At 38.3% G+C, this 27172-nt stretch overlaps 1 protein-coding gene across 2 annotated transcripts in view; it reads left to right on the forward strand.

The window, feature by feature from the left end:
• The window catches only part of LOC124550285 (mediator of RNA polymerase II transcription subunit 30-like), a 99177-nt gene that overhangs the window by 20913 nt on the left and 51092 nt on the right, over nt 1-27172 (forward strand). Inside the window, exons 2-3 of one of the 2 annotated variants that reach the window (XM_047125300.1) lie at nt 8914-8988; nt 14173-14342. In XM_047125300.1, the coding sequence (XP_046981256.1) occupies nt 8914-8988; nt 14173-14342 (245 nt within the window). The remainder of the gene's footprint in view (nt 1-8913; nt 8989-14172; nt 14343-27172) is intronic. The other variant, XM_047125301.1, reaches the window with a different exon arrangement.

Consider the following 27172-nt stretch of genomic DNA (forward strand, 5'->3'; position numbering starts at 1 on the left):
GTGCAGCTGTGTTTGCAGTCGGAACACGGAACACATCATCTTTCAGATTCAGAAGTCACACGAATTAAGATAGTGATCGGGATGGCCAGGCTGTAGAGAAATGGCGGCTGATAATTCTAGAATTTTTGAAATGGCCCGTCAGCAGCTGCTTAACTGGATTTGCACTGTGAGGTGTGCGTCATGTTGCATAAAAATGACCCCATCCACGCTGCTCGAGAGCTGGAATGATGTGGTTGTGCAAAAGACACTCATAGTGTTTGCCAGTGATGGGACAGGTAACAGGACCGGAAGCACATTTCTCCTTGGAAAAAATGTGGCTGTATGATAAATTATGCCATAAACCCGCTTCACACAGTAACCTTTTCAGTATGAAAAGTTTGTGTGTGGGTTGTCTGTTGCCGATATTTGACAATTCTGTGTGTTGACATATCTTGTCAAATGGAAGTGGGTTTCATTTGTCCACGATATCTTCCATGGCCAGTCATTGTCCACTTCCATGTGAGCAAGAAATTCTAAATCAAAGGACTCTCTTGCCGGCAGGTCAACAGGAAGCAACTTGTGCACATGGGTAATTTTGAATGGATACCAATGAAGGATGTTTCGAAGTATTTTACGCACCATGCTAACAGATATTGTCCAATGTTTGGACAATTCTCCATGCACTACATATTTGCACACCACCACTCGTCTCCTCCTGCATTGCTGTGGCCACTGCTTACACTGACATCAAATCAGTTTGTTTCCTCCCTCTACCAGGTTGCACATCAAAAGAACAATTCTTTTTGAGTTTCCAAATTATTTTTTCCATACCCACAGCAGTCATCGGACCAACGCCTTTTTTCAAACCCTTCCGTGTTGGGAACTTCTGCAGAGTGACGTGTGCACAGTCATCATTTTTGTAATACAGCTTTACAAGCAAAGCACGATCCTGTATTGAGCTAGTAATGGTGAATGTCGCAGATGCGAAAGGAGAAAAAGCCGTGTACCTGGCGTGTTTATACCAACTTCAATGGGTCATGCACATGACAGGTGTTTTCGTTTACGTATTCTGACACATACATTGCCATCTATCGATCAGTTTTCACACTGGTTTCTTCTTCTTCTTCTTCTTCTTCTGCTATACATTTTCCCTCTTCTCCGATAATATTCCGTTGCAATTTAACGTCATTCACTACAGCATTTTGAAAGTTTATCACCTTGCATTTTACGCATAATCACTGGAGTGATCAGAAATAGAAGAATAACTACAGAGAATATAAAAACGCTTTATAAAGATGGGTATGAGATAGTAGGACTACTTCAAAAGTGTTGTGGAATGTGTGTTTTAACAATCTGCTGAATCCAGAGGAAGTAGTGGAGAAAGAGAGACCTATAGAGTGTATATAGGTTGAACCAGAAATGGGGAAAAGATCTAAAGTGTATAGAAGTGCAAGAGATGCTGAACAACATGAGAGGAGGAAAGCCATAGGAGTTGGATGAACTGTGGAAGTGATCAAAGTAGCAAAAGATATGAGAACACAATGGCTGTATAAAGCTATGAGTGTCATACGGAAGGAAGTGAGAGCTCTGAGAGACTGTAAGACGAGAATAATTGTACCTTTCTTTAAGGGGTGAAGCCAAAATGATGCAAAAACTATTGAAATGTTACCCTGATTTGCCAGTGTGTGAAACTTTGAGAAGATTCTGGAGAGACCAATCTGAATGCTTTGGGCCAGGAAGCTCCACAGTAGAGCCCATATTTACAGTGAGACAATGGCAGCAACAGCACTGAGTGTGTGAGATATATCCACCGATGGCCTTCCTAGATTCAGAGAAAACCTGCAACATTGTATTCAGAAGTAAAGTTTGGGTGACACTAAGAAGGAAAGGAGTAAAAAGCAGACTAATAAATCATAAAAGAATATTACAGAGATGTGTGAGTTGAGACACTAAGAAGAGTGAGAACAGGATAGATGATATCGAGAAACAGTCTAAACAAGGCGATGCACTATCTCCATTATTTTTCATAGTGGTAATGAATGGTACAATGCAAAAGTAGCAAGAGCAATAGGAGACAGGATGACAGCAATGTTGTTTAGGCCTATTAATGATGTACTGGTGTGGGGAAACAGTGAGTAGGAAATAAAGAAGCTGGGTTTTGAGAAGATGAAGAACAAGAATGACCAAAAATTTAATACAGAGAGCTCGATAAAACAGAACATCGGGCTACAGTGCATTGACAAATATTTTGTTGCTTATTATATCAGGGTGAAGAAGGCAAAATAATTTGAACCTCGCTCTAATGAATTATTGTTGAATGCATAAATTAATTAGTAAACAGTTTTAAAATGTCAGTTAAGACAATTTGTTGGTTGGAAGTCACAAATATGTATGATTCCATTTGGTTACAGTGGGTATTTATTAAGATAGTGAATGCAGTATGTGCAAAATCATCGATATTAAATTTTAAATGTGAAGTGTAACTCCTAGCATTTTTAAGTTCTTTTTGATGCTGTGATATAATAATTGGTTGATAATATTTTAATATTTTGTATTGAAATAATTTATTGGTATTTTTGTTGCTTTCATAAAAATTCTTTGTATGTTTACTGGATGATTTGCACACTTCACTCGTTTTCAGAGGAAGAAATATTGTAGCTTCTCAAAGGTGACATGTCTGATCTAGACTTTGACATTTATGATGGGGAGAAAGATACCAAAAATGCTTAGCAACAGAACCCTGTTACATCAGTATAGTTTAAGGACTGGTTCTTGATATGGTTGAAATTGTGGACACTCAAGGCAGTGTTGGAGATGATGATCCTTTGGTTTGAAGATGGTTAGTTAATGGTCGAAACCATGCAGCATATTATTTGGCTCACAAGTAAAGGTACCCAGCAGTGGGATCAGTTTTTGACTCTATCTGTACGGTTATGCAGATTAAGATCGCAGGTATCACACCCTGCAGCCGTTTACCGTGGTGGGTCCTCATTTGCAAGCAAGTGACAGAAAAAGAATTTCAGAATTTCGTGTGACACTAAGTAGTGTTAAATAGTTGCATCAAGTAGTCTGGTTGTGCAGTGTAATGGATAGCATAGTAGTTCCACATGTAGAAAGTTGTGGGTTCAATTCTTACCAGGTGCAGTAATTTTTTTTATTTTTAAACCTTTGTCAAAATGACTTTGATCACTGTTTTTATCCAGTTAATTGATTTAAATGTAATTCTTTTATTTCCATTCCTTTGGCACATCATTTTTATCACAATATCAACTTCTTCGTTTGATCTCATTTTTTCCATCTTTTTTCCATTTGAAATCTATGTTCATGTGTTTTTAAATTAATATTATTTATTAATTTAGATTTAGTTTCTTTTATTTCATCACTCTGTTTTTTCATCCACATAATTGCATTCATCATCTATTTCTTATTTTGTTTGAATTTTATTATACTTAGACCTTCCCCCCCCTCCCAATCTTCATCTGATTTATTGTGTCATGGGTATTTAGTTTACAGTTAAATGTTTGTATGATTACCGTGCAAGAAAATGCACATTTGGAAATGAAAAACACATTTTTCACACCACTGCACAGTCAATGGAAGTAGTTTTTGTGCTCTTTCATTTCTTAACTGATAGATCAGAATTTTCAAATAATTGAATGTTATAATAGATGAACATGATTAACTCATATTCGCAGAAATTCCAGTTAGAAAAAGAATGAAACAAATTAAAAGATCATACAGTGATTAAAACAGACAAAGGAGTAGAAATAAAAAAATTACATTTAAACCATTTAATGGAATAAAAATAATGACCCATATCACTTCAGTAAAGATTTAAAAGTAAAAGAATTTATTGCATGTGACGAAATTCTTACACACAACTTCTTGCATGTGAAGCTATTATCTTATCCATTACACCATACCAACAGATTACATAACTCAAAATCCTGAAACTTTTCCAGTCAGTTACTCGCTAATGAGGGTCCACCAGGGTGAATGGCTGTGGGATATCATACCTGGTACATAAAGCTACATCACTGTAGGTTTGATTTCAAAGTTGATCCCACTGCTGGGGACCTCTCCTTGTGAAAAGAATGGATGAGAAAAGAATGTCCAGGAAGATGCACAAGCTTAAGATGGAGTCCAAGACTCTTAAGTGGAAGGGGCTAAAAGGAGTGGAAGGAAGCTTTTGGAAGAGAGGAGAAGACAGGGCCAGTGCAGTGATATACAAGTGGTGGGAAGGTGGAGAAGATGAAGCAGTTGGTATTGCAACCAAACCCTGCCATTTATGGGGAAACTATTAAAGATGTTGATGGTGTAGATATTTAATCAGTATAGTAGATAGACTCTGATCATAATCTCATATTAATGACAACACAGCTAAAACATCAGAAAAGGATAAGGAGAAAAGTAACTTGTCCATATTTTGTGGTTAAAGTAGTGGCTCACTTAAGATTGCCATTATAAGTGCCATTATAAGATAATGCTGCTCACATACACACAAAATATACATTTTCTCTGAGGGTAGGACAAGTAGTTGGCCATGGCCTTGCTGAATGAACCAACCTGGTATTTGCCTGAAATGATTTAAGAAAGTCACAGGAAACCTAAATAAGAATGGACGATGGATCAGACTCAATCTTGCAAGTGAGGTCAGTGTCTTAACAACTGCACTGTGTCATTTGCCAGGTCCATTTTGTTCAGTGTTCCTTTGATCACACAAAATCTGCACCAGGTAACTTGTATTATAAAATTTAGTTGTGGACTGCATCACTGCACAAAGTGTGGATACCTGTGGTTGACCTCGTCGTGTATGTACTGCTGTGCTCTTTCTACTGCCTTAAATCTGGTCAGAAAACTTGACTCTGGGCTTGCCTACATGCTACTATGCCCATTGTACACATACATGTCTTGCTTTCAGTTCATCTGGAAAACAGTCAACATCCTCCCATTATGGGTGAGATGAATTCAGGAGAATGAGACATTACTGTCATGTCATGCACAGCAGATCTCAACACATGATCTATGTCTAAATTATTAGTGTGGTCATGTATTGTAATGTAATAGGTATTGCAGTTTTCCTCTTTCAACACCTAATCTGAGTCCTCTATGTAATTTTTACTTGAGCTGTGTGGATTACTTATGAAGCATGTTTGAGCTGTCTGAAATGGAGCACATGATGTTTCCTCACTCACAAAATTGGATGAACTATTGTTGTGGAATAAATTGGACATTAACTTCCTTTAGTCACCTGATAAAAATGTAATGTCATAAATACAGTGTCAGTGTGGTGCCAACAGGAATGAAAATATACTATTTAATTTCTCATACATTTCAGTTTCAACGTTACATATTATTCTTGTTTGCCTGGAAACATGACAGAAGACAGATAATTTTAATATGTAGCTTCGGAGGAACTGTACTATAGATATTTTTTCACCATAAATAAAACTGTAATTTTATTGAACTGTGGTCAGGTCATTTCTTGAGGTTCAGATATAGCTATCCCCCCCTCCCCAGAATTTTTGTGGATAATCCATATAGTGTTTTAATATAGTTATTTCATTCTGGCAGAATGAAATAATAGAGTAAAGGAGACCATTCACTGAATAGTGGAAGTGTTGAAGTTGACAGGCACACAAAAAAGAACAAAAGCTTTACTGTCTTTAGGAAGAAATCATTTGAGCTAGAGTGCACGCTCACGTATTTGCATGCTCAAAACCTGTACACCTACATAGATGACACAAATCATGGGATACCTCCTAATATTTTCGGACTTTCTGCCCAGCTTAGTGCAGCAACTCGATGTGGCATGGACTCAACAAGTCATTGGAAGTCCTCTGCAGAAGTAATGAGCCATGCTATCACTATAGCTGTCCATAATTGTGAAACTGTTTCCACTTCACGTTTATGTCCATGAACTAACCTCACAATTGTGTCCCATAAATGTTCGATGTGATTCTTGTTGCATGATATGGGTGTTCAGATCATTCGCTCAAATTGTCCAGAATGTTGTTCAAACCAATCACCAACCACAGTGGTCTGTGACAGTGCACTGTCACCCATAAAAATGCCATTATTGAATGGCTGCATACGATCCCAAAGTAGTACTCTGGTGAGTGAGTGGTTCAGTTGGACCTGAGCATCCAGTCTACTCCCTGTGAACCCAATGCACACCATTATGGAGCCGCTGTCAGCTTGCACAGTGCTTTTATGACAGCCAGTGTCCATGGCTTCATGGGGCCTGCACCACACTCCAAACCTACTGTTGGCTCTTGCCAACTAATATTGGGACTCATCTTACCATGCTACAGTTTTCCAGTTGTATGGGGTGCAACCAAGTGCTGCAGATGATATCCTGCTGTTAGAAAAGGCACTTGGGTAGGTCCTCTGCTGCCACAGCCTATTAGTCCCAAATTTTGCCCCTCTGTCCTAATGGATATGTCCGTTGTAAATCTTACATTGATGTCTGTGGTTATTTCAGTGAAGGCTGTCAGCTGCTGCATTGTCTGTGGTGAGAGATAATGTCTCAAATTTGATATTCTTGGCACACTCTAGACACTGTGGATCATAGAATATTGAACTCCTGACATTTTCTGAAATGGAATTTCCCATGTGTCTATCACCAGCTAATGTTCCCATTCAGTCTGTTAATTCCCATTGTGAGGCTCTAATCACTTCTGAAACCTTAGTCGCCTGAGTACAAATGACAGCTCTGCCAATGCACTGCTCCTTTATACATTGTATGTGTGATACTACTGCCATTTGCATTATGTGCACATCTCTACCCCATGACTTCTGTCACCTCAGTGTACATTGTGCTGGATGTCAGTGTGTTAACACACATTTGGCTCTCCTGTTAAAATTTTCTTCTGCCGTCTCCCCCCCCCCCTCCTCTTTTAATATTTTTCTCTTCGTCTCTCCACCTCTCCCCCCCCCCCCTCTTCTCCCACCTCCTTGAAAAAGTGTTCTTATTTGTTTTGGAGATCAGATTGAAACTTAAAATTTGTATGCTCCATATATCCATTAATTGCAGCTTTAGTTGAAATGCGCTATTTGTCTTGGATGGTATTTATTGAGAACTGATTGATTGTGATATGGGTCATATTTATTGTAAGTTACGATGTGCAATTCATAACATAACAATTTTTGTAATAAAGTTTAATTTTCTTTTAATGTGTGATGAGATGGTTTGATAGTCTTCCTCATTTTTTTTTTCTTTTCTTTAAAAACTTTAATTATCAAGGGATCTCGTGATCAGTTAGCCGATAGTGCCAGAAGTCTACTTTTACAAACTAAATGTTGCATCTAAAATATATATTTTATGAAGAGAGAATTGTTTGTGTTTCCTCTAATTGGAAGTATGGTTTATGTAATTGAAAATGTTGTTTCTGAGTGTTGGTTCCATGTTGTTTCTCCTTCCTCCTTCATTTCTTTTGATTGTATTAATTGCTCTTTTGTTCTAGGTTTTGAAACATATAACTTGTCTGTCAGTATAATGTAGTGACACAAATGGTTTACTGTGGTTAAACAAGTAATTTTTTAACAGCTGTATTTCACAGAATGTTAAATAGATATCTATTTCAAGCTGTGCGCTCAGTTAACATAGAAAGCACATCTCTTGGATGTTTTACACATTCTTCCACATTTTAAGCATGTCTCCAAAAATATTTCTGTAGTAGCACAATAAAAGTATTAGGCCTACATTTTTGCACTATTAAATTTAATTATGTCTGTTTAGTTCCTATTTAGCATCACAGATTACAACTTTCTGCTTTGTTTTTATTTCATAGTTCTTGTGCCAATCAACAATGATTTACAGTTACTTACATTTATATTTGTAATATAATATTACGTATAAAAAAAATCTACTTATCACGTGGCAGCAGGACAATGCACGTAAGATATTCCATATGTGTTTTTCCTGCCATTGCCTCTTGAGTAGATTTTTTTGTCTATGCAATTGCATTACATTTTCAAACAGTAATTATTTTGGTGATTCTTCAGTTTGTAGGTGTACCGTTTCATGACGAAAGTAATTGAGCATTACTTAAACTGTGGGGCATATGTGCCCTTTCCTATTAACATCCAGTATCTACACAGTAGCCCAATCATGCAGTTCATAAGTTTTATCACATTGATAATGGCTAACATCAGTTTAAAACCAGTGGTCAAAAGCCAAGCAAACTCTTGACAGTTTCACATCTCTGCAGGATCTCTCTCATGAAATACCCAAAGTGAAATGTGTGTGAACGTTTGAGTTACTAAAGCTGACAAGTATGTGTAAACCATAAGATTTATGATTGTGAAAGTTTGAGTGTCTGGGATTGTAAACACTTATTTATTGACCCATGTAAACAGGGACAGTGTGTGTGTGCGCGTGTGTGTGTGTGTGTGTGTGTGTGTGTGTGTGTGTGTGTGGGGGGGGGGGGGGGGTTACTGCGGCAGTTTGCGCAGAGAGAGAGAGAGAGAGAGAGAGAGAGAGAGAGAGAGAGACACTCATGGCTACACTCTTTCTCTATGTTCCATGCTGTTACAAAGTTTTAACTTTTTAAATAAATTATCTGGAGACACGTAGAGCAGTCATTTATGATTTGTCACTTAATGAATGTTTGCACTTTCTGTCTAAAAGTCATTGTATGATTTGTGGTGCTTAGTAAATTGTCTTGTATGTTTGTATAAGGCACATTACACATCATGAATATATGTTATGGTAAAAGTACATGTTGTTCCATGCCAAAAGATTATCCATGAAAGTTGTGTGCTGTGGAACAGAAATAAAGTTGAAATGATTTTTGTACCTTCGCATAATGAAGGAAATAAAAATGCGCATATGTATTGAGCTATAATCTTTGGGCATTGCAAACTGTGCTTTCACCATATATCACCATTGTCATGTGATGTCTGAGAGCATTTTATTTCCTCTCTGTCCAGATATGAATGTTCTATCAGAATGGAAAATGTTGTGTGCAGGACATGTGGAGCACATGCCCCTGCAAAATCCTGAAGTTAAGTATAATAGCCAGCCATTTTGAGGTCTTGCTTTAGGTTATCATGTAGTGTATTTGAGATAAAAGTTAGTTTTATACTTTCTCCAATTTACGTAATACCACTTTGTGAGGCAGATGTAACATTTTTGTAGTTTGACCTTATCGTAGTATTCCTGTTGTTATCTTTGTTACTCTACATGTTTCTGAGTTTAGGCTCAATTTTTGTTTTAATTTTTTTTTCTGCCTCATAAATGGTCACCTGCACTGGCACTATGAAGGTATTTCACAATGAAATGAAATATCACCATTCACACTGGAACAAAATTGAGTAATGTAAACATACAGTGTACCTCGTGTCTCCATCTTGAAACTGTAATATTTGTTCTTCTAAATAACAGAAGAAAGATGATAGAGAGCTTACATAATCTTTTTGTGACAGTTTCAGGATATCAAAATTTATGAACTTCAAAGATATGAGAAACACACTTTACTCTTTTCACAGATTGGTGATATTTCTTTCTGCTTGATTACATTCATTATCCATATAGTAGCTAATGAATGACATTTTGAAAATCATCAAAATCTTCTATTTTTGAAGATAATTTTCTTTCTGCAACTAGATTTTGCCAATGCCCATTTTGTGTGTGTGTGTGTGTGTGTGTGTGTGTGTGTGTGTGTGTGTGTGTGTGTGTGTGTGTGGTTGTGTGTGTGTGTGGTTGTGTGTGTGTGTAAAATTGCTCACATACATTTGTTATGAAGGAGAATCATAATACTCAAGGCTGAAAACCATTCACTCCCCCAACCTTACATACAGTTAGATTTGAAAAAGAAGTGAATTCTTTCATATGGAATAATTGGTAGAGGGGGTCGCATTATATCATGGATATTTATGATAGTTAACAGCGAATGATAATGATGCTAAACCACAGTTTCTTCAGAATAGATATTCAGTATATCATGCCTTTATTTACCATAGTTTTCCAGACCAATATGGTGTTAAAATGATTTCAGTAGTTCCTTCTTTGTCATTGAGTAAAACCTTGGAGTGAATTCTTTCACACTGGAAAATAACTTTTGATATTACTGTTTGCTCCTTTAAGTATGAAAACAGTTTTTTCTTACCTTTCAAATTAGGAGTTACATAGGTGTCGAAAAATTGAAGATTGGTAAGATACATGTTAGGACGTAAGGTATGAACCCGACATGAACATTTAACGTAATTTTTTTTTCTAATTGGTGACGTGTCTGTTTACATTATGTGCGATGAAGGACAAGGATGAAAATGAACTTGCCTATATTATGTAGGCTATAGCCAGCATGATGTCATCAGGCTGTGGGCAGTTAACTGATCTTGGCAGTGTGCAAGGCATTATAAAATTCTCTTGACATTGCTTTCAGAAATGCAGTTCGGAAGGAATTTTTTATTACATTTATCTGCAGGCCAGACAGATTTGAGATTCTGGGCTTGCTCAAAAACATTTCAAAATATTTTCTTTGCTCATTTTCTGTTTGGGTTACAATGATGAGATTAACTACTCGTATGTATTACTTCAAGCATAAGGCCAGCTGTCTTGACATCTTACACATGTAATTTTAAAATATGCAGAAGCATATTGGGTTCGTAAGGTGGTATTCTGGGAGCAAGGGTTGAAGAATAGCCAGCAGTAAAAGATTCCCAGAAGGTGGCCATAAACTTGCATATCTGTGAAGTGATAAAAGTGCACTGTGGATCATAAACTAAGCATCAAATCTGTACAGTGCATTGTTAGTATGCCATAGTTGAGTGTTCCTATTAATTTTATGGAAAAGTTTGTGGTAGTTTTGCTGGCACAGGAGTTTTAAACATTCTTTGCCAGTAAGTTTCTTTGTAACATTGGTGTTAACGTGTTGGCACCAGATCGTGACAAAATAATTTGTGGATTATAGCAAGAAAATTGTGACTGTGGTTCAAATGATCAGTAATATTAGGTTCTAACTGGTGGCTCCCATGAACACTTACATAATTACATAACACATCTAAGCCAAGTACTGCATTATTTTATTTGCTTCCCAAGATCTGTAAAATTGTCCATCATGCCTGTTATATTTAATTCTTGTTGGTGCATCAAATTATGTGTCTTGACCCTTGTTTTCAGTGCCTGAAACATTAGTAATACCAGGTGCTTAATCAATTCAAACTCTGCCCTGCATCACATATAAGTCATTCTGGTGTCTTTTGTGGTCATCTTTAGCAACTCTTGTACTCATGTATGTATAAATTCTGTCTGCCAGCAAGTAACTTTTTCACTCCCAATACATAACAGTGCATGGGAAAATTCATCTTTCTAATTTAATCAGTTTCATCATTGCTGATGTTTTGAAGACCAGTCATGTAAATCAGACCAGGTCCACAGCCATGGGCACCTAGATGGTACCTGTTCTTAGGTAACTGAAGTAGTTTCTCTGCAGTTCTGATTTGGTTCTAACACTACACTATACTCATTCACATATCACTGTATCAACAGCCAGAGGTTTAAAATGAAGTGTTTATCAGGATACCAGCATTCGTCACGATACCAGTACAGATTTTTCCCCTATTATGTAAAATAATCATGGCCCCTATTTATCAACTTTTGGATGTAGCTCGTTTTATTGCTCAACTGTCTGATATGAGTTGTACTCTGAGAATGGTCTGTATTTCACGCAGAAATGGAACACCCTTGTTCTTCCAATTTCCACATAATTTATGTAAATTAATATTCTCCCAGCCTCATAGTCTGATGAAATTGTCAGTCCCACCACACTTTCCATTGTTTGTATTACCTCTATTTGTGTGTATATCCCCCTTTGTATGTAATTAGTCTGCACGTTGTTGCTGATCTCACTGCAAAACTTGCCTATGTATAATGTCACTTTATTTGCTAACATTACTCAGATCCCCGCTTATCAAGACCTACGTTATATATAGCAGGAATAGTGACATTTGAAGATACATATGACAGGTAGTCACAGTACATAGTGCTTTTAGAGTGGAGGTTTTAATGTGTTGCAGAGTGACCGGCTTCTCCTTTTTATTCTCATGGTCAGCCGGCCATGGTAATCTGCTCTCCTGTTTTGATCTCTTCATGTTCCTTGCAACTCTCTGTAGTTTTCTTGTCTGATTTTGTCCATTTTAGTTTTTGTTGCCCTTCTATAATTCTTGTGGTTTTCTGCTTTCTTCCAGCTGTGTTTTGAATATCTCAATTATTTTACTTCCACCTTTGTGGAATTATTTTAACTGGAACAAGGGACCAATGACATAGCAATTTTCTCCCTCTCCCCCCTCTTTTAAACCATCCAATCATAGTAAACAGTAAACTTGTTCTGAAGCATACTCCATAGTGCAGTAATATAGTTTCGATCAACTTTATTTTTAGTTTCACAACTTCTATCCATTTTGTTAAATGGAGGCTATAAACATGTATCTGAAACGTGTATGCAAATAAATTTTTGACAAAAGCTTACAGTTGTGGTCAAAGCTTGAGGTGAATTCCTGTGGCACTTAATTTTATAAGTGTGCTGCCTCTCAGTGTTGCCAGCTTGTTTATAGAGTAAATTTATTAAAGCTATGTTAGTGTATAGGACAGCTGCATAGTAGACAGCATAAAAAAGTCTTATTTCCAACTCTTGATTACTACATGAATGTTTGGTATTTACACCAGATTAAATTACATGAGAATATTAACCAATTCAGTGACATATTAGATTAGTAACTGGCTACTCAATCAGTAATAGGATGTTACAATGATCTGTGGGGAATCTTTAGATGGAATATGGCATTCTTTCCATTGCAGTGTCTGAGGAAATTTTTAAAATAAACCATAAGTTAATTCTCTTTCCTCCATCTTATGTTATGAGTAATGACTCTAAGAATAAGAAAAGAAAGGTTGGAATTCATACTAAGGTGCAGACAGTTATTTGGATAAAATATGAAGGGGATAAACAACAGTGTAAAGAACTGACATGGCATGCAGAACACTTCTATAATTGTATACACTTCATATTGAAATAATTAGTAATTAGAAAGCTATTTGTATGTAATTGAAGGGATCATCATCTGTAGTTAGGTCAGTAGTGTGTGTGTGTGTGTGTGTGTGTGTGTGTGTGTAAACTAAGAGACCAGAAATTCTAAATTAGTGTAGCAAGTTTGGAGCTAGTACATATATGTAGTAAGTGGTTTTAGCTACTTCAGTGTACACAAGAATATTCATGCTAAACACAGATCTTGAGTCACACAATTGAAACCTCCCTAATTCTATTGAGTCAGAGAACAGGTAATTTTTAGGACACAGTGGAATGTGGTGTGTAACCCTATTGTTCAGTCAGTTATTTCTAATGGAGCATCCAAGCAATGGGTTTAGAAATGTTTTTAGAAGACTGAAGAAAGGCTTAGAAGGTGTGGAGGGATCAAAGTTGATACTTCGATTTGCTCTGTGAACTGTGCACTGATGGTGCAGTTGCTAGCACATGCCCTGTGAAAGGTCAGAATATAGTTGAGCCTCAGTGCAACATACAAGTTTAACTTTCCACAGAGATTACTTTTGAAAGCAAAATGATTGGGCTGAAGCACAGTACTTGTATCCAAGCTCAGTATGTGAGGGCAAACTGAGAACATAAAAAGTAGACAAACAATCAAACAAAAGATCAGAAAAAATTGGAAGAGTGTGAAAGATGGGTTCTTAGAATGGAAAACGGTGAGATGTCTCTTGTCAGAATATGAGGTAAGGTTACTGAGAGTAGCATACTATTTGTATATAGTGTGAATGTAATAGTTGTGAATTTTAATAACAAGATTCCACTCTGTTGTCACTCAGAATGTTACTAGTAATGAGTAGTTTCTCTGAGTTGTTTTACCCTTATTCAGACCCTGAAAGAATTTACCTCTGTAGCATTATGAACTTATGAACACTCTATACCTTGTTTTTCTCATTACTAAATACATGTCAGCAGCTTAATTTTTTCCTTACACTCCTTTCCAATGGATGTACTCTCTCCACTGTTGCCAGTTGCTTTTATATATTTTTCATGTCACTCAATATATTAAACAATTAAGATACAAGGAGCTGCAAAATCATAATTGTAATGAATGTTGTAGAATTCCTACTCTTTATCTGTTACTGTTAATTTCTTTATTATGATTGGTTATTAAATATCACAACTGTGCTAATAAAACGTAATTTTATAGTGATGGTTGGTCAGCAGGCATATGGTGTTGGAATGCAGCCAAATGCTCAGCAAGCATTGGTACAGCAACAGCAACAACAGAATCAACAATTGCAAATGCAGCAGCAACAACAAATACAGCAACAGTTACAGCAGCAACAGCAGTTGCAGCAATTACAACAGCAGCAACAGGTATGCATTTATAATAATGGAGCACACTTCAGTTTCCAGAACAAGTTTTCAAATTTACCCTGTTTGGCGCACGCGACATTTAAAAGGTATATCCTGACTGTTGCGTTTAGCTACTTCATGCCACTGCACTAGGTGCAATGTAAATGACTGGAAGGGTTTTTGGGCCTTAACTGAACAATCTAATCACCTCCAAGAATCTTTCAATCACCTTACAGTATTTCTTTCTGTTCCAATTTCTGAGGGAAGTGTACTTGTAAAGAATACTAAAAAGTTGTTGGTGCCTAATATTTTTGAAATAAATAAACTGTCCAACTCCATACTTCATTATAATGAAGCAGAGCTACTACAAATCAATACAATCGACTACAACTTCTATTATGTTAATGTTGTTTTATAAAAAAAAGCAACATCATGAGATTGTAGTGGGATGAAACTATAGAAAACAGTGACTTATTGTTAGTTATTATTTTTATAAGAAATACAGCTATGTTTTTGTGTTCAGTGAGAATTCAGCTTTTTATTAATTTAAGCAATAATGTTTACTTACATACATATGTTTGTATCAGAAGTTATTGACTGAATCATTTACAAAGAATTTACTCAACAATAAAGCACTGCATTTGTGTTTCTGTTCTCTGCAACAAAATAAATAAGTTAATATCTATTCCCTTTCCCCCCGTCTTAGAGAGCACAAGTGGAAATCATAGTGTAGTGCTACATGTCTCTTATCATCGAAAGGGGGAGAGAGGGTCAACATGTCTTCAAAACCCAGTTAGTGCACTACAGAAATAAATTAAAATTTCTCTTTTTAACATGGAAGAGGAATTTTATTTGTTATGAGGTAGTGCAAGTTGAATAAACGGCCATTTGTTCACGCAAGTGCCATGTTAACCACCAGCAATAAACATCCAGATTTCAAATATTCTCCATCCACATTGCAGATGTCCCATCAAGACCATGCCACCATTTATGCCCACTTTGAGGAATAGATACCAAATACAGCTATGAGATTCAGCTCATTTTCATTCATTTGCTCACAGCAAATTTAGAATTTAGTTGGTTATATCTGATGGAAGAAAAGGAGAAAGCAATAAAATAAAGATATCTTAAAATAAAAACTATTTAAAATTTTTTGTGGATGTTTAGATAGCACACATTATAAAGCATTAAAATGAGATGACTACTTTCAGTTGACTCAGCAACTATCTTCAGATTTGAGATAAAGTGTAGAGCAGAAAATTGCCTCAAGTTAAATTTTACAAATTAAACCTTGAACATAGAAAAGTTTGGAAGTGTGGAAATAAAGAAAAGTAATAATATACCATTTGTAGTAAATGTGTCGGCAAATAGTGTATTGGAAACGCTGCATCGTTTATGTAGCTGGGAGTTAGTTATGAGAAAGGAAATGGCTATCAGATAAGGGTCAACTATATATAAATTAACAACATTGCATCAAAGAGGTAATGTGTAAAGCATACCACATCCATATGAGTAATTCTTCCAATAAATAAGCTGAACCAGTAAGGTAAAACCAAAAAGTTCAAAACTGATCAGAACAAGAGAAACAGTTAGATGGCGAAAACTATTACAAAGATAAAAACAGCAACATTATGCAAAAAGGATCATACCATCCTTACTGAGATCGCACTCAGTTACACAAAATCTATATATACTTCGTTACATTCAGTAACCTGTCAAAGCAACATGTCGCTCTGATTTGATTGTGGCCTACTCACAGCTGTAGCAAGACTAACTCCTGCACTTGTGAAGGTCAAGCTGAAAGTTGCTAGAAAGGCAAGTAGTTGGAGTTAAAGTATACGCAGTTACATCATAAATCATGAATAAGAATAAGAACAAGAATAATTGCAGTATAGATTAAAATACAGATCACATGGGGGTTAAATCAGGGCTTCGAGTGGGCCAGATATTGTTGGTAATGACTCTGTCCTGGAACACACAATGAGTTGTGTCCAAAGCAACACTGGCTGTATGAGGTCTTGCCGACTCCTCTTGGAAAAAGTGTGAAGCTTCATTCTCTTTCACTCACTTCTTTAAAAAAAAAACAGTTGCAAAAATGTTTTGCGCATATTTTTCAAAGTTACCTGTATCATTAAGAAAATTGGGTATACTATCGTCTTCACTAACTGTGCACCTCGTTCCTGTTTTCTGATGGAGAAGGGTTCATCATGAAAAAGAATAGGTCTATTGGTGTTTGAATGTTGACAGTTTTGGGAATTAACATCCCATATAAATGGAATTTTTGTAGAGAAATTTTCAAAGCAGTATGAAGTGTTGTATAGGTGAGTTCCTGTGAGCACAGTATGGCATCGTTCGCATTTCTTGTCAGGCGCATTTCACATTTCATGAAATTTATTCACTAATTTGCGAATTGCATCATGCCTCGGAATTTGAACATCTGGAAAGTTTTGGTTAAATGACCTCTGGGTAATATGAGTGGACTCTGTATGCATGTACGGATTACAAATAAACACTTGGGAATGGAATAATTCGATCTTGCCATTGTTGAATTTGTAGGCTTCCTGTTAAATTCAAAATGAATGTTCCACTGTTCAAAAGACATTGGCTGAGAAGACATACCTGCACAGTTCTGGTAGGCAGCAAGTGCAACCCTGCATATGCGTTCCTCAGATAAATGGAGCTCTCTGTATATGCAATAAGAACATTGACACAAAGAAAATATAAAAAAAAATTACAAGAAAAAGTGTCACAGCACAAAGATTGGGCATATAATGTTTAACAGAGAAGCTGCAAATTGAGCACACTGTTTTAATACAATCTGTTAGAAAATTACAATGGAAGGCAACTGATTTATCATACATGATAGTATATAACATTAAATAAATAAAAATAAGGTAAGAAGACTGCTGATCTGGGAAGAGCGCCACGACCTAAGGTGTGGTGTATGGTTGCTATCATTAGTAGGCAAGTGACTATATTATATGTAATTTTTTTTTTGGTATTTTATTGTAGATGCTACTAACATTGGAAACTTTATATCCATTAGCTAGTGCAATCTGCTTTAAGATGCCAATTTCTTTATTAACTTCATCCTTCGTAACAGTATATTTAACAAACGATGGATCATCAGTGCAAGTTGGCTTTCTGAGAATTCTAAATGCGTGTTTGTTGTTCTTCTAGTGATGGTCAGTTCAAGGTAATTAGTAGTACAATCCTGTTTAAACTCTAAAGTGAAATTAATTTTTGGGTGCATGTTATTGAATTGTCCTCCCCTCATGAACATAGACCTTGCCGTTGGTGGAGAGGCTTGCGTTCCTCAGCGATACAGATAGCCGTACTGTAGATGCAACCACAATGGAGGGGTATCTGTTGAGAGGCAGGACAAACATGTAGTTCCTGAAGAGGGGCAGCAGCCTTTTCAGTAGTTGCAGGGACAACAGTCGGCATGATTGACTGATTTGGCCTTGTAACATCAACCAAAACCGCCTTACTGTGCTGGTACTGTGAATGGCTGAAAGCAAGAGGAAACAACAGCCATAATTTATCTTGAGGGCATGCAGAGCTTTACTTTATGGTTAAATGATGATGGCATCCTCTTCGGTTAAATATCCCTGAGGTAAAATAGTCCCCTATTCGGATCTCCGGGCAGGGACTACTCAGGAGGACGTCATTGCCAGGAGAAAGAAAACTGGCATTCTATGTATTGGAATGTGGAATGTCAGAGCCCTTAATCGGGCAGGCAGGTTAGAAAATTTAAAAAAAGGGAATGGATATGTTAAAGTTAGATATAGTGGGAATTAGAGAAGTTCGGTGGCAGAGGAACGAGACTTCTGGTCAGGTGAATACTGGGTTATAAATACAAAATCAAATAGGTGTACTGCAGGTGTAGGTTTCATAATGAATAAAACAATAGGAGAGTGGGTAAGCTACTACAAACAGCATAGTGAATACACTATTGTAGCAACGATACACGAAGCCTATGCATACCACAGTAGTAAAAGTTTATATGCCAACTAACTCCGCAGATGACGAAGAGATTGATGAAATGTATGATGAGATAAAAGAAATTATTCAGATAGTGAAGGAAGACGAAAATTTAATAGTCATCGGTGACTAGAATTTGATAGTAGGGAAAGGAAGAGCAGGAAAAGTAGTAGGTGAATATGGTATGCGGGTAAGGAATGAAAGAGGAAGCTGCCTGGTAGAATTTTGCACAGAGCACAACTTAATCATAGCTAATACTTGGTTCAGGAATCATGAAAGAAGGTTGTATACATGGAAGAGGCCTTGGAGACACTGGAAGGTTTCAAATATATTATATAATGGCAAGACAGAGATTCAGGAACCAGGTTTTAAATTATATTTCCAGGGGCAGATATGGACTCTGACCACAAGCTAATGGTTATTAACTGTAGATTAAAACTGAAGAAACTGCAAAGAGGTGGGAATTTAAGGAGATGGGACGTGGAAAAACTGACAGAACTAGAGATTGTAGAGAGTTTCAGAGAAAGCATTAGGGAATGATTGATAAGAACGGGGAAAAGAAACTCAGTAGAAGACGAATGGGTAGCTTTGAGAGATGAAATAGTAAAGGTTGCAGAGGATCAAGTAAGTAAAAAGATGAGGGCTAGTAGAAATCCTTGGGTAACACAAGAAATATTGAATTTAATTGATGAAAGGAAAAAATATAAAAATGCAGTAAATGAAGCAGGAATACAAATGTCTCCAAAATGAGCTCGACAGGAAGTGCAAAATGGCTAAGCAGGGATGGCTAGAGGACAAATGTAAGGATGTAGAGGCACACATCTCCAGGGGTAAGATAGATACTGCCTACAGGAAAATCAGAGACCTTTGTAGAAAAGAGAACCACTTGTATGAATATGAAGAACTCAGATGGGAACCCAGTTCTAAACAAAGAAGGGAAAGCAGAAAGGTGGAAGGAGTATACAGGATGTTACAAAAAGGCAAGGCCAAACTGTCAGGAAACATTCCTCACACACAATGAAAGAAAATATGTTTGGTGGACATGAGGTCCGGAAATGCTTACTTTCCATGTTAGAGCTCATTTTATTACTTCTCTTCAAATCAGTCATGGAATGGAAACACACAGCAACAGAACGTACCAGCATGACTTCCAATACTTCGTTACAGGAAATGTTCAAAATGTCCTCCGTTAGTGAGGGTACATGCATCCACCCTACGTCGCATGGAATCCCTGATGCGCTGATGCAGCCCTGGAGAATGGCGTATTGTATCACAGCCGTCCACAATATGAGCACGAAGAGTCTCTACATTTGGTACCGGGGTTGCGTAGGAAAGAGCTTTCAAATGCCCCCATAAATGAAAGTCAAGAGGGTTGAGGTCAGGAGAGCTTGGAGGCCATGGAATTGGTCTGCCTCTACCAATCCATCGGTCACCGAACCTGTTGTTAAGCGTATGAACACTTCGACTGAAATGTGCAGGAGCTCCATCGTGCATCAACCACATGTTGTCGTACTTGTAAAGGCACATGTTCTAGCAGCTCAGGTAGAGTATCCCGTATGAAATCATGATAACGTGCTCCATTGAGCGTAGGTGGAAGAACATGGGACCCAATCAAGACATCACCAACAACGCCTGCCCAAACGTTCACAGAAAATCTGTGTTGATCACGTGATTGCACAATTGCGTGCGGATTCTTGTTAGCCCACGCATATTGATTGTGAAAATTCACAATTTGATCACGTTGGAATGAAGCCTCATCTATAGAGAGAACATTTGCACTGAAATGAGGATTGACACATTGTTGGATGAACCATTCGCAGAAGTGTACCCGTGGAGGCCAATCAGCTGCTGATAATGCCTGCACACGCTGTACATGGTACGGAAACAACTGGTTCTCCCGTAGCACTCTCCATACAGTGACGATGTCAACGTTACCTTGTACAGCAGCAACTTCTCTGACTCTGGCATTAGGGTTATTGTCAACTGCATGAAGAATTGCCTCGTCCATTGCAGGTGTCCTTGTCGTTCTAGGTCTTCCCCAGTTGCGAGTCATAGGCTGGAATGTTCTGTGCTCCCTAAGACGCCGATCAATTGCTTCGATTGTCTTCCTGTCGGGACACCTTTGTTCTGGAAGTCTGTCTCAATACAAACGTACCGCGCCACGGCTATTGCCCCGTGCTAATCCATACATCAAAGGGCATCTGCCAACTGTGCATTTGTAAACGTTGCACTGACTGCAAAACCACGTTTGTGATGAACACTAACCTGTTGATGCTATGTACTGATGTGCTTGATGCTAGTACTGTAGAGCAATGAGTCTCATGTCAACCCAAGCACCGAAGTCAACAATACCTTCCTTCAATTGGGCCAACTGGCGGTGAATCGAGGAAGTACAGTACATACTGACGAAACTAAAATGAGCTCTAACATGGAAATTACATGTTTCCGGACACATGTCCACATAACATCTTTTCTTTGTTTGTGTGTGAGGAATGTTTCCTGAAAGTTTGGCTGTACCTTTTTGTAACACCCTGTATAGAGGGCTTATACAAAGGCAATGTATATGAGGACAATATTATTTAAATGGAAGAGGGCGTAGATAATGATGAAATGGGAGATACGATATTGTGTGAAGAGTTTGACAGAGCACTGAAAGACCTAAGTCGAAACAAGGCCCCGGGAGTAGACAACATTTCATTAGAATTACTGATAGCCTTGGGAGAGCCAGTCCTGACAAAACTCTACCATCTGGTAAGCAAGATGTATGAGACAGGCGAAATACCCTCAGACTTCAAGAATAATATAAAATTTCCAATCCCAAAGAAAGCAGGTGTTCACAGACGTGAAGATTACCGAACTGTCAGTTTAATAGGTCACGGCTGCAAAATACGAACACGAATTCTTTACAGACGAATGGAAAAACTGGTAGACGATGACCTGTGGGAAGGTCAGTTTGGATTTGTTACAAATGTTGGAATATGGGAGGCAATATTGACCTTAAGACTGATTTTAGAAGATATATAAAGGAAAGGCAAACTTAGGTTTCTAGCATTTGTAGACTTAGAGAAAGCTTTTGACAATGTTGACTGGAATACTTTCTTTCAAATTCTGTAGGTGGCCGGGGTAAAATACAGGGAGCAAAAGGTTATTTACAATTTGTACAGAAACCAGATGGCAGTTACAAGGGTAGAGGGCATGAAAGGGAAGCAGTGGTTGGGAGGGGAGTGAGACAGAGTTGTAGCCTATCCTCGATGTTATTCAATCTGTATATTGAGCAAGCAGTAAAGGAAACAAAAGAAAAGTTCGGAGTAGGTATTAAAATCCATGGAGAAGAAATAAAAACTTTGAGGTTCACCGATGACATTGTAATTCTGACAGAGACAGCAAAGGACTTGGAAGAGCAGTTGAACGGAATGGACAGTGTCTTGAAAGGAGGATATAAGATGGACATCAACAAAAGCAAAACGAGGATAATGGAATATAGTCAAATTAACTCGGGTGATGCTGAGGAATTAGATTAGTACTTAAAGTAGTAAAGGAGTTTTGCTATTTGGGGAGCAAAATAACTCATGATGGTCGAAGTAGAGGATATAAAGTGTAGACTGGCAATGGCAAGGAAAGCGTTTCTGAAGAAGAGAAATTTAACATCGAGTATAGATTTAAGGGTCAGGAAGTCTTTCCTGAAAATATTTGTACGGAGTGTTGCCATGTATGGAAGTGAATCGTGGACGATAAATAGTTTAGACAAGAAGAGCATAGCTTTCTAAATGTGGTGCTACAGAAGAATGCTGAAGATTAGATGGGTAGATCACATAACTAATGAGGAGGTATTGAATAGAATTGGGGAGAAGAGGAGTTTGTGGCACAACTTGAATAGAAGAAGGGATCGGTTGGTATGACACATTCTGAGGCATCAAGGGATCACCAATTTAGTATTGGAGGGCAGCATGGTGGTAAAAATTGTAGAGGGAGACCAAGAGATGAATACACTAAGCAAATTCAGAAGGATATAGGTTGCAGTAGGTACTGGGAGATGAAGCAGTTTGCACAGGATAGGGTAGCATGGAGAGCTGCATCAAACCAGTCTCTGGACTGAAGACAACAACAACAACAACAACAACATATTTAACATTTTTTACGGAATTTAAAAATCTTATTTTCATAAAATAGTGTTGTCTTTTTCTAGAGAACTGTTGGAGCTTTCTACAAAATATTGTGTGTTTAATCTCTTTTGCATATTGTAAGCTTCTCTTATGAGGGTTTTGTAATATATTTAATAGGAGAATTTTTAAAAAAATAATTACTATTCTGTTATTTTAAGTATCAGATAAAGAAATTCCTGTGAAATTCTGAGCACTTTGCCCCATACCTCACCTTACCTGCAGAATTTCAAAGTTTACCCTTGAGAAAAATTTTATTGGTTTTATGGAAATAAGTGTACAAAATTTCATAAGTCTAGCCTTCATAAATTCTGAGAAAAAGGTACAAAAACTTTTGAAAAACCCAATTCCCATGAAATGCAATTAAAGTTCGTCCTAACTTCTTCCTTATGTCACCATTTCAGATGGCTCCAGATATGTACTCAGGGCCCTCCTCTGCTTTGAGGCTTCTATTCTGGTTTCTTGTTCGGCTTTTTCCTTTACAGGGCTTCAACTTTCTTTTCAGCGCTAGAGAGGTGCTGTAAATCTTGAGAAAAACAGATGTTTTGGATGAAATTTCCCATCTTAATGCCCAGTCTCTCTCAAACCTTCATTCTCCCCACATTTTCATGATTAAATACAAGAACTGCATGATAAGTTGTGATTTTGACAACTGTAGCAGATGCAAATGTGGTTTGGGGGCATGGTTTCCATATAAGGGAATTTAGACTCTCATTTGGATTCTGGGTTTTGCCAGGAGCACACTTTTTAGAAGTTAAGGATTGGCCAGAAACCTGTAAGTGGGGGTGGTAAGATCTAGGATAATAATCAGAATCTTCTCCTTTTGAATGTAGGAGTTGTTACCCACTGAGCCTGTAGATATTGAAGTGTTTCTTCAAAAAGTGGTCCCGGCAGGAAGGTTGTGTTGCATATTTATTTTTCAGTCACTTTGGATGTGATTTCATCATTGAAACTTTGCCCATAAGTTCTACTACTAAATGAAAAAGAAATTGAAAATGGACATTTTCAGTCAATTTTATGGATGTGACCCCTTACTCCCATCCTCTCTCCCCTTAATCTGCTGGTGAAATTTCTGGAAATGTATGTCATCAACTCTAAGAAAATCAGAAAAGGAGAGAATCAAAGTGTTAGAGATGTGGCGTTATAGAAGTATGTTGCAAATTAGGTGGACTGATAAGATGAGGAAGTCCTCTGCAGAATCAGTGACGAAGGGAACACACAGAAAACATGGGTAAAAAGCAGTGACAGGATGATAGGACATGTATTGAGCCATAAAGGTACAACATCAGTGGTACTAGAGAAGCTGTAAAGGGTAAAACCTGCAAGGGAAGACAGAATGGAATACTCAGAGGTGAAGAGGTTGGCACAAGACAAGAATCAAGAGTCAGGAAACTGATTCCACAGCATGAATGGCAAAATGCTGTTAATGATTTGTGGAATGTTTTAAGTGAGACAAAACCCAAACATTCAGTTGCAAAAGATTATACTTGTTAACATACCTACACAAAGAAGACACACATTTATGAAAAAGTAGGATTCTTTTTCAGGAGCTGTGTCCTCCTTTTACTAAGACACATTTGATCTGAACAACTTTAGATATTGGTCACTATTTTGAAAATCTAAACAGACTCATTGTTTTCCACATGCTCCTAACGTAACTAAGCATCATAAATCACCAGTGTATGGTTTCTACCAAATCAGGCTTCATAAGGACATAGGGCGGTTGTACATGCAACTCCTACCATGCAGCCAGAAGAGGCCTAGGTTAGTTGGGTTATGGCAAATAGTGCAGGATGAAGCTCAGTGACTTACAAGCTCCGTATACAAGAAACCTCTGCTGGTGGATGTGTGCCTCTTGTCACGGAGGGCTGATGATATAACACAGTTATGGCTTCCCATATGTTGTTTATAATGTAGCCTTACATACCCCATTTAAGTTAAAATGGAAAAATAATGATACTGCACATCTTTTAAGGAAAACTACAGTGTGTTCTTTAGGAGGAGAAAGCAAAAGATTGAAGAATGTTTGTCAGTAATGAGAGATAAAATGAAGGCAAATGAATAGGTAAGAGAAAAAAGTATTAAGAGTTGCAGATTGTAGAGTTCCCACACTTAGTGGACTGGTAGCTGTCACGTGCCAGTTTTGTAGCTGATAAATCATTAAGCAATGGTAAACGTAGAATTGAGACTAACAGTCAAGTACACTACAATTCATGTTTAAAACAGACTCAGCACTAATATATCAAATGCAAGACAGTCTGAAAACTTAAGATTTAATGATATCTAACAATGGAAAGTTGATGTTGAAATGTTAACAGTATTGTTAGAAGGATAGTTACTAATCACCATGAAGATGACACCTTGAATTGCAGACAGGCATCCTGAAAAGACTGTTACATATAACCTTTTGACCAAAGTCTGCATCAGAAAGAGACTCACATTTGCACAAACAAGCACACCTCACACACATGGCAGCTATCTTGGGCTTCTCCAGCCAGACAACAATGGAAACACATTGAATGGGAGCAACAATCTGGAATATGGTGGGGAAGGGGAGGAGTAGCAGAACACAGGTCGGGGAAGAGGAATTGGTGCTGCCTGGCATAGCTTGCAGGGACTAGAGGTGGGAGGACAGGGCTTACGGGCACAATATCAGGAGGGAGAGGAGGGGGAAAACAGAGTGCAAAGGAGAGGAATAGAGAAGGGAAGAAACTGGTGAATGCACTGGCAGAGAGGAGTGCACAGTGAGGGTAAAGGGAGGTGAACTGTGAGGTGGCAGGTCAGAGCAGGCGGAAGCAATTATGTGGAGGGTGCGGGGGCAGTAGAACCATACATTGAGGCCAGAATGATTTTGGAAGTGGAGAATGTGTTACAATGATAGCTCCAGTCTGCACAACTCAAAAAAGCTGGCGAAGGAGGGAAGGATCCAAATGGCCCAGATTGTGAAACAATGATTGAAATCAAGCATGTTGTGTCCAGCAGAGTAATCCACTACTCCTGGCAACAGTTTGGCAGTGGCCATTCATCATTGTGGGCAGTTCATTAGTAGTCATACCAATATAAAAAGCTGAACAATGATTGCAGCAGAGTTAGTGTATAACATACCAGCATTCACAGATAGCTCAGCCTCTGATGGTATAGGATAAGCCTGTGACAGGACTGGAATAGGAAGTGCTGGGTGGGCAGATTGGCAGGTCCTGCACCTGGGTCTTCCACAGTAATATGATCCCTGTGGCAAGGAGTTGGAGTTGGGAGTGGCGTATGGATGGACTAGGATGTTTTGGAGTTCGCTGGATGATGGAACATCACTTAAAGAGAGTTTGGAAGGATGTTGGGTAGGATGTCCCTGGTTTCGGGGCATGTTGACAATGTGATCAAAGCTCTGATGAAGGATATGATTCAGTTGTTCCAGTCTGTGATGATGTTGGGTGACAAAGCGGGCCCTCTTCAGTAGCTGGTTCTTGGAGGTGGTGGGAAGATTGGAGGTGTGTGGGGACATGGCACGAGGAATCTGTTTGCCGATAAGGTTTGGGGGTTAGTGTCTGCCTGTGAAGGCCTTAGTGAGACCATCATACTGGGCAAGGAAGCTCCCATCACTGAAGTATGCTGTCCCTGGGTAGCCAGGTTATATGAAAGAATTTTTTGGTGTGGAAAGGAACGAAAATACAAGTAATGTTGGTGGTTGGTGGGTTTAATGTGGACAGAGGTGTGGGTGGAACTATCAGAGAGGACTGTCACCAACCAGGAAGGTGGCATGCTGGATTTAGCAGGACCAAGTGATGCGGATGGAAGAGAAGGTGTTGTGGTTGTGAAGGAATAAGGATAGGATGTTCTGGCCATGGGTCCAGAGCTTGAAGATTTCATTAATGGACCAGAACCATACCAGGAATTTGGGGTTATGGGAGGCTTAGGAAGATTTCCTCTAGATGGCCCATAAATAGATAGGCATAGAAGGGGTGCGTGTGGTTGTGCGATGGATTTGTTAGCATACTGTCCCTTCAAAGGAGTAGCAGTTGTGTGTTACAATTTAGTTAGGAAGATGTTTTGGGAATGAGGTAGTGGTTGTGGAGTGTGAAAGTCGTTGAGAGTAGTAGTGCACACAGTACTTTGTTGGTGCACTACAGACCCGCCTTGCCCCCATGCCCTTCAAAACTGGTGCCCTAGGAATGTTGGGGTACTGGTGCTTAACTTGTTGGCCTGCCCTCATGATAACTGGTCGGGGTGTTTGTGTTAAAACAGCTGCTGGCTGATTGTTGTTGTCCTACTGCATTATTTGATTGACTGCCATGTTGTTCTGTGCTGGACGTTTGCAACCAGAACTGAGCTTCTGAGAGTCTTCCCTGTTGAGGCAGGCAGGTGTATGTTTTTCATGCCTGCCATTTTGATCAATAGTGAAGGTATTCCTTCCTTTTACCAGAACTTCGTATGGGCCAGTGTATGGTGTGTGTAACGGCGATCATGTGGTGTCGTCTCAGAGCCAGATATGCAAAGCTGTACCAAAGTCTTCGTGGTTTAAGACTGTCCTTTCACCATGCCTGATGGGTAGAGCTGTATGCAGTCGCACAACATGTGGGCTCAACTGAGACAGCGAAGAATGTTCATTAGCTTTGTAGAATTTTTGTTGCTCTTTGGATGTTCATTAGTTGAGTTTCCATAAAGAGATTACTAATGCTTGTAAGTTTGTGGTAGTTGTCTCATTTGCAGCAT

This window comes from Schistocerca americana, chromosome 1, assembly GCF_021461395.2.
Source record: "Schistocerca americana isolate TAMUIC-IGC-003095 chromosome 1, iqSchAmer2.1, whole genome shotgun sequence".
NCBI lineage: Eukaryota > Metazoa > Arthropoda > Insecta > Orthoptera > Acrididae > Schistocerca > Schistocerca americana.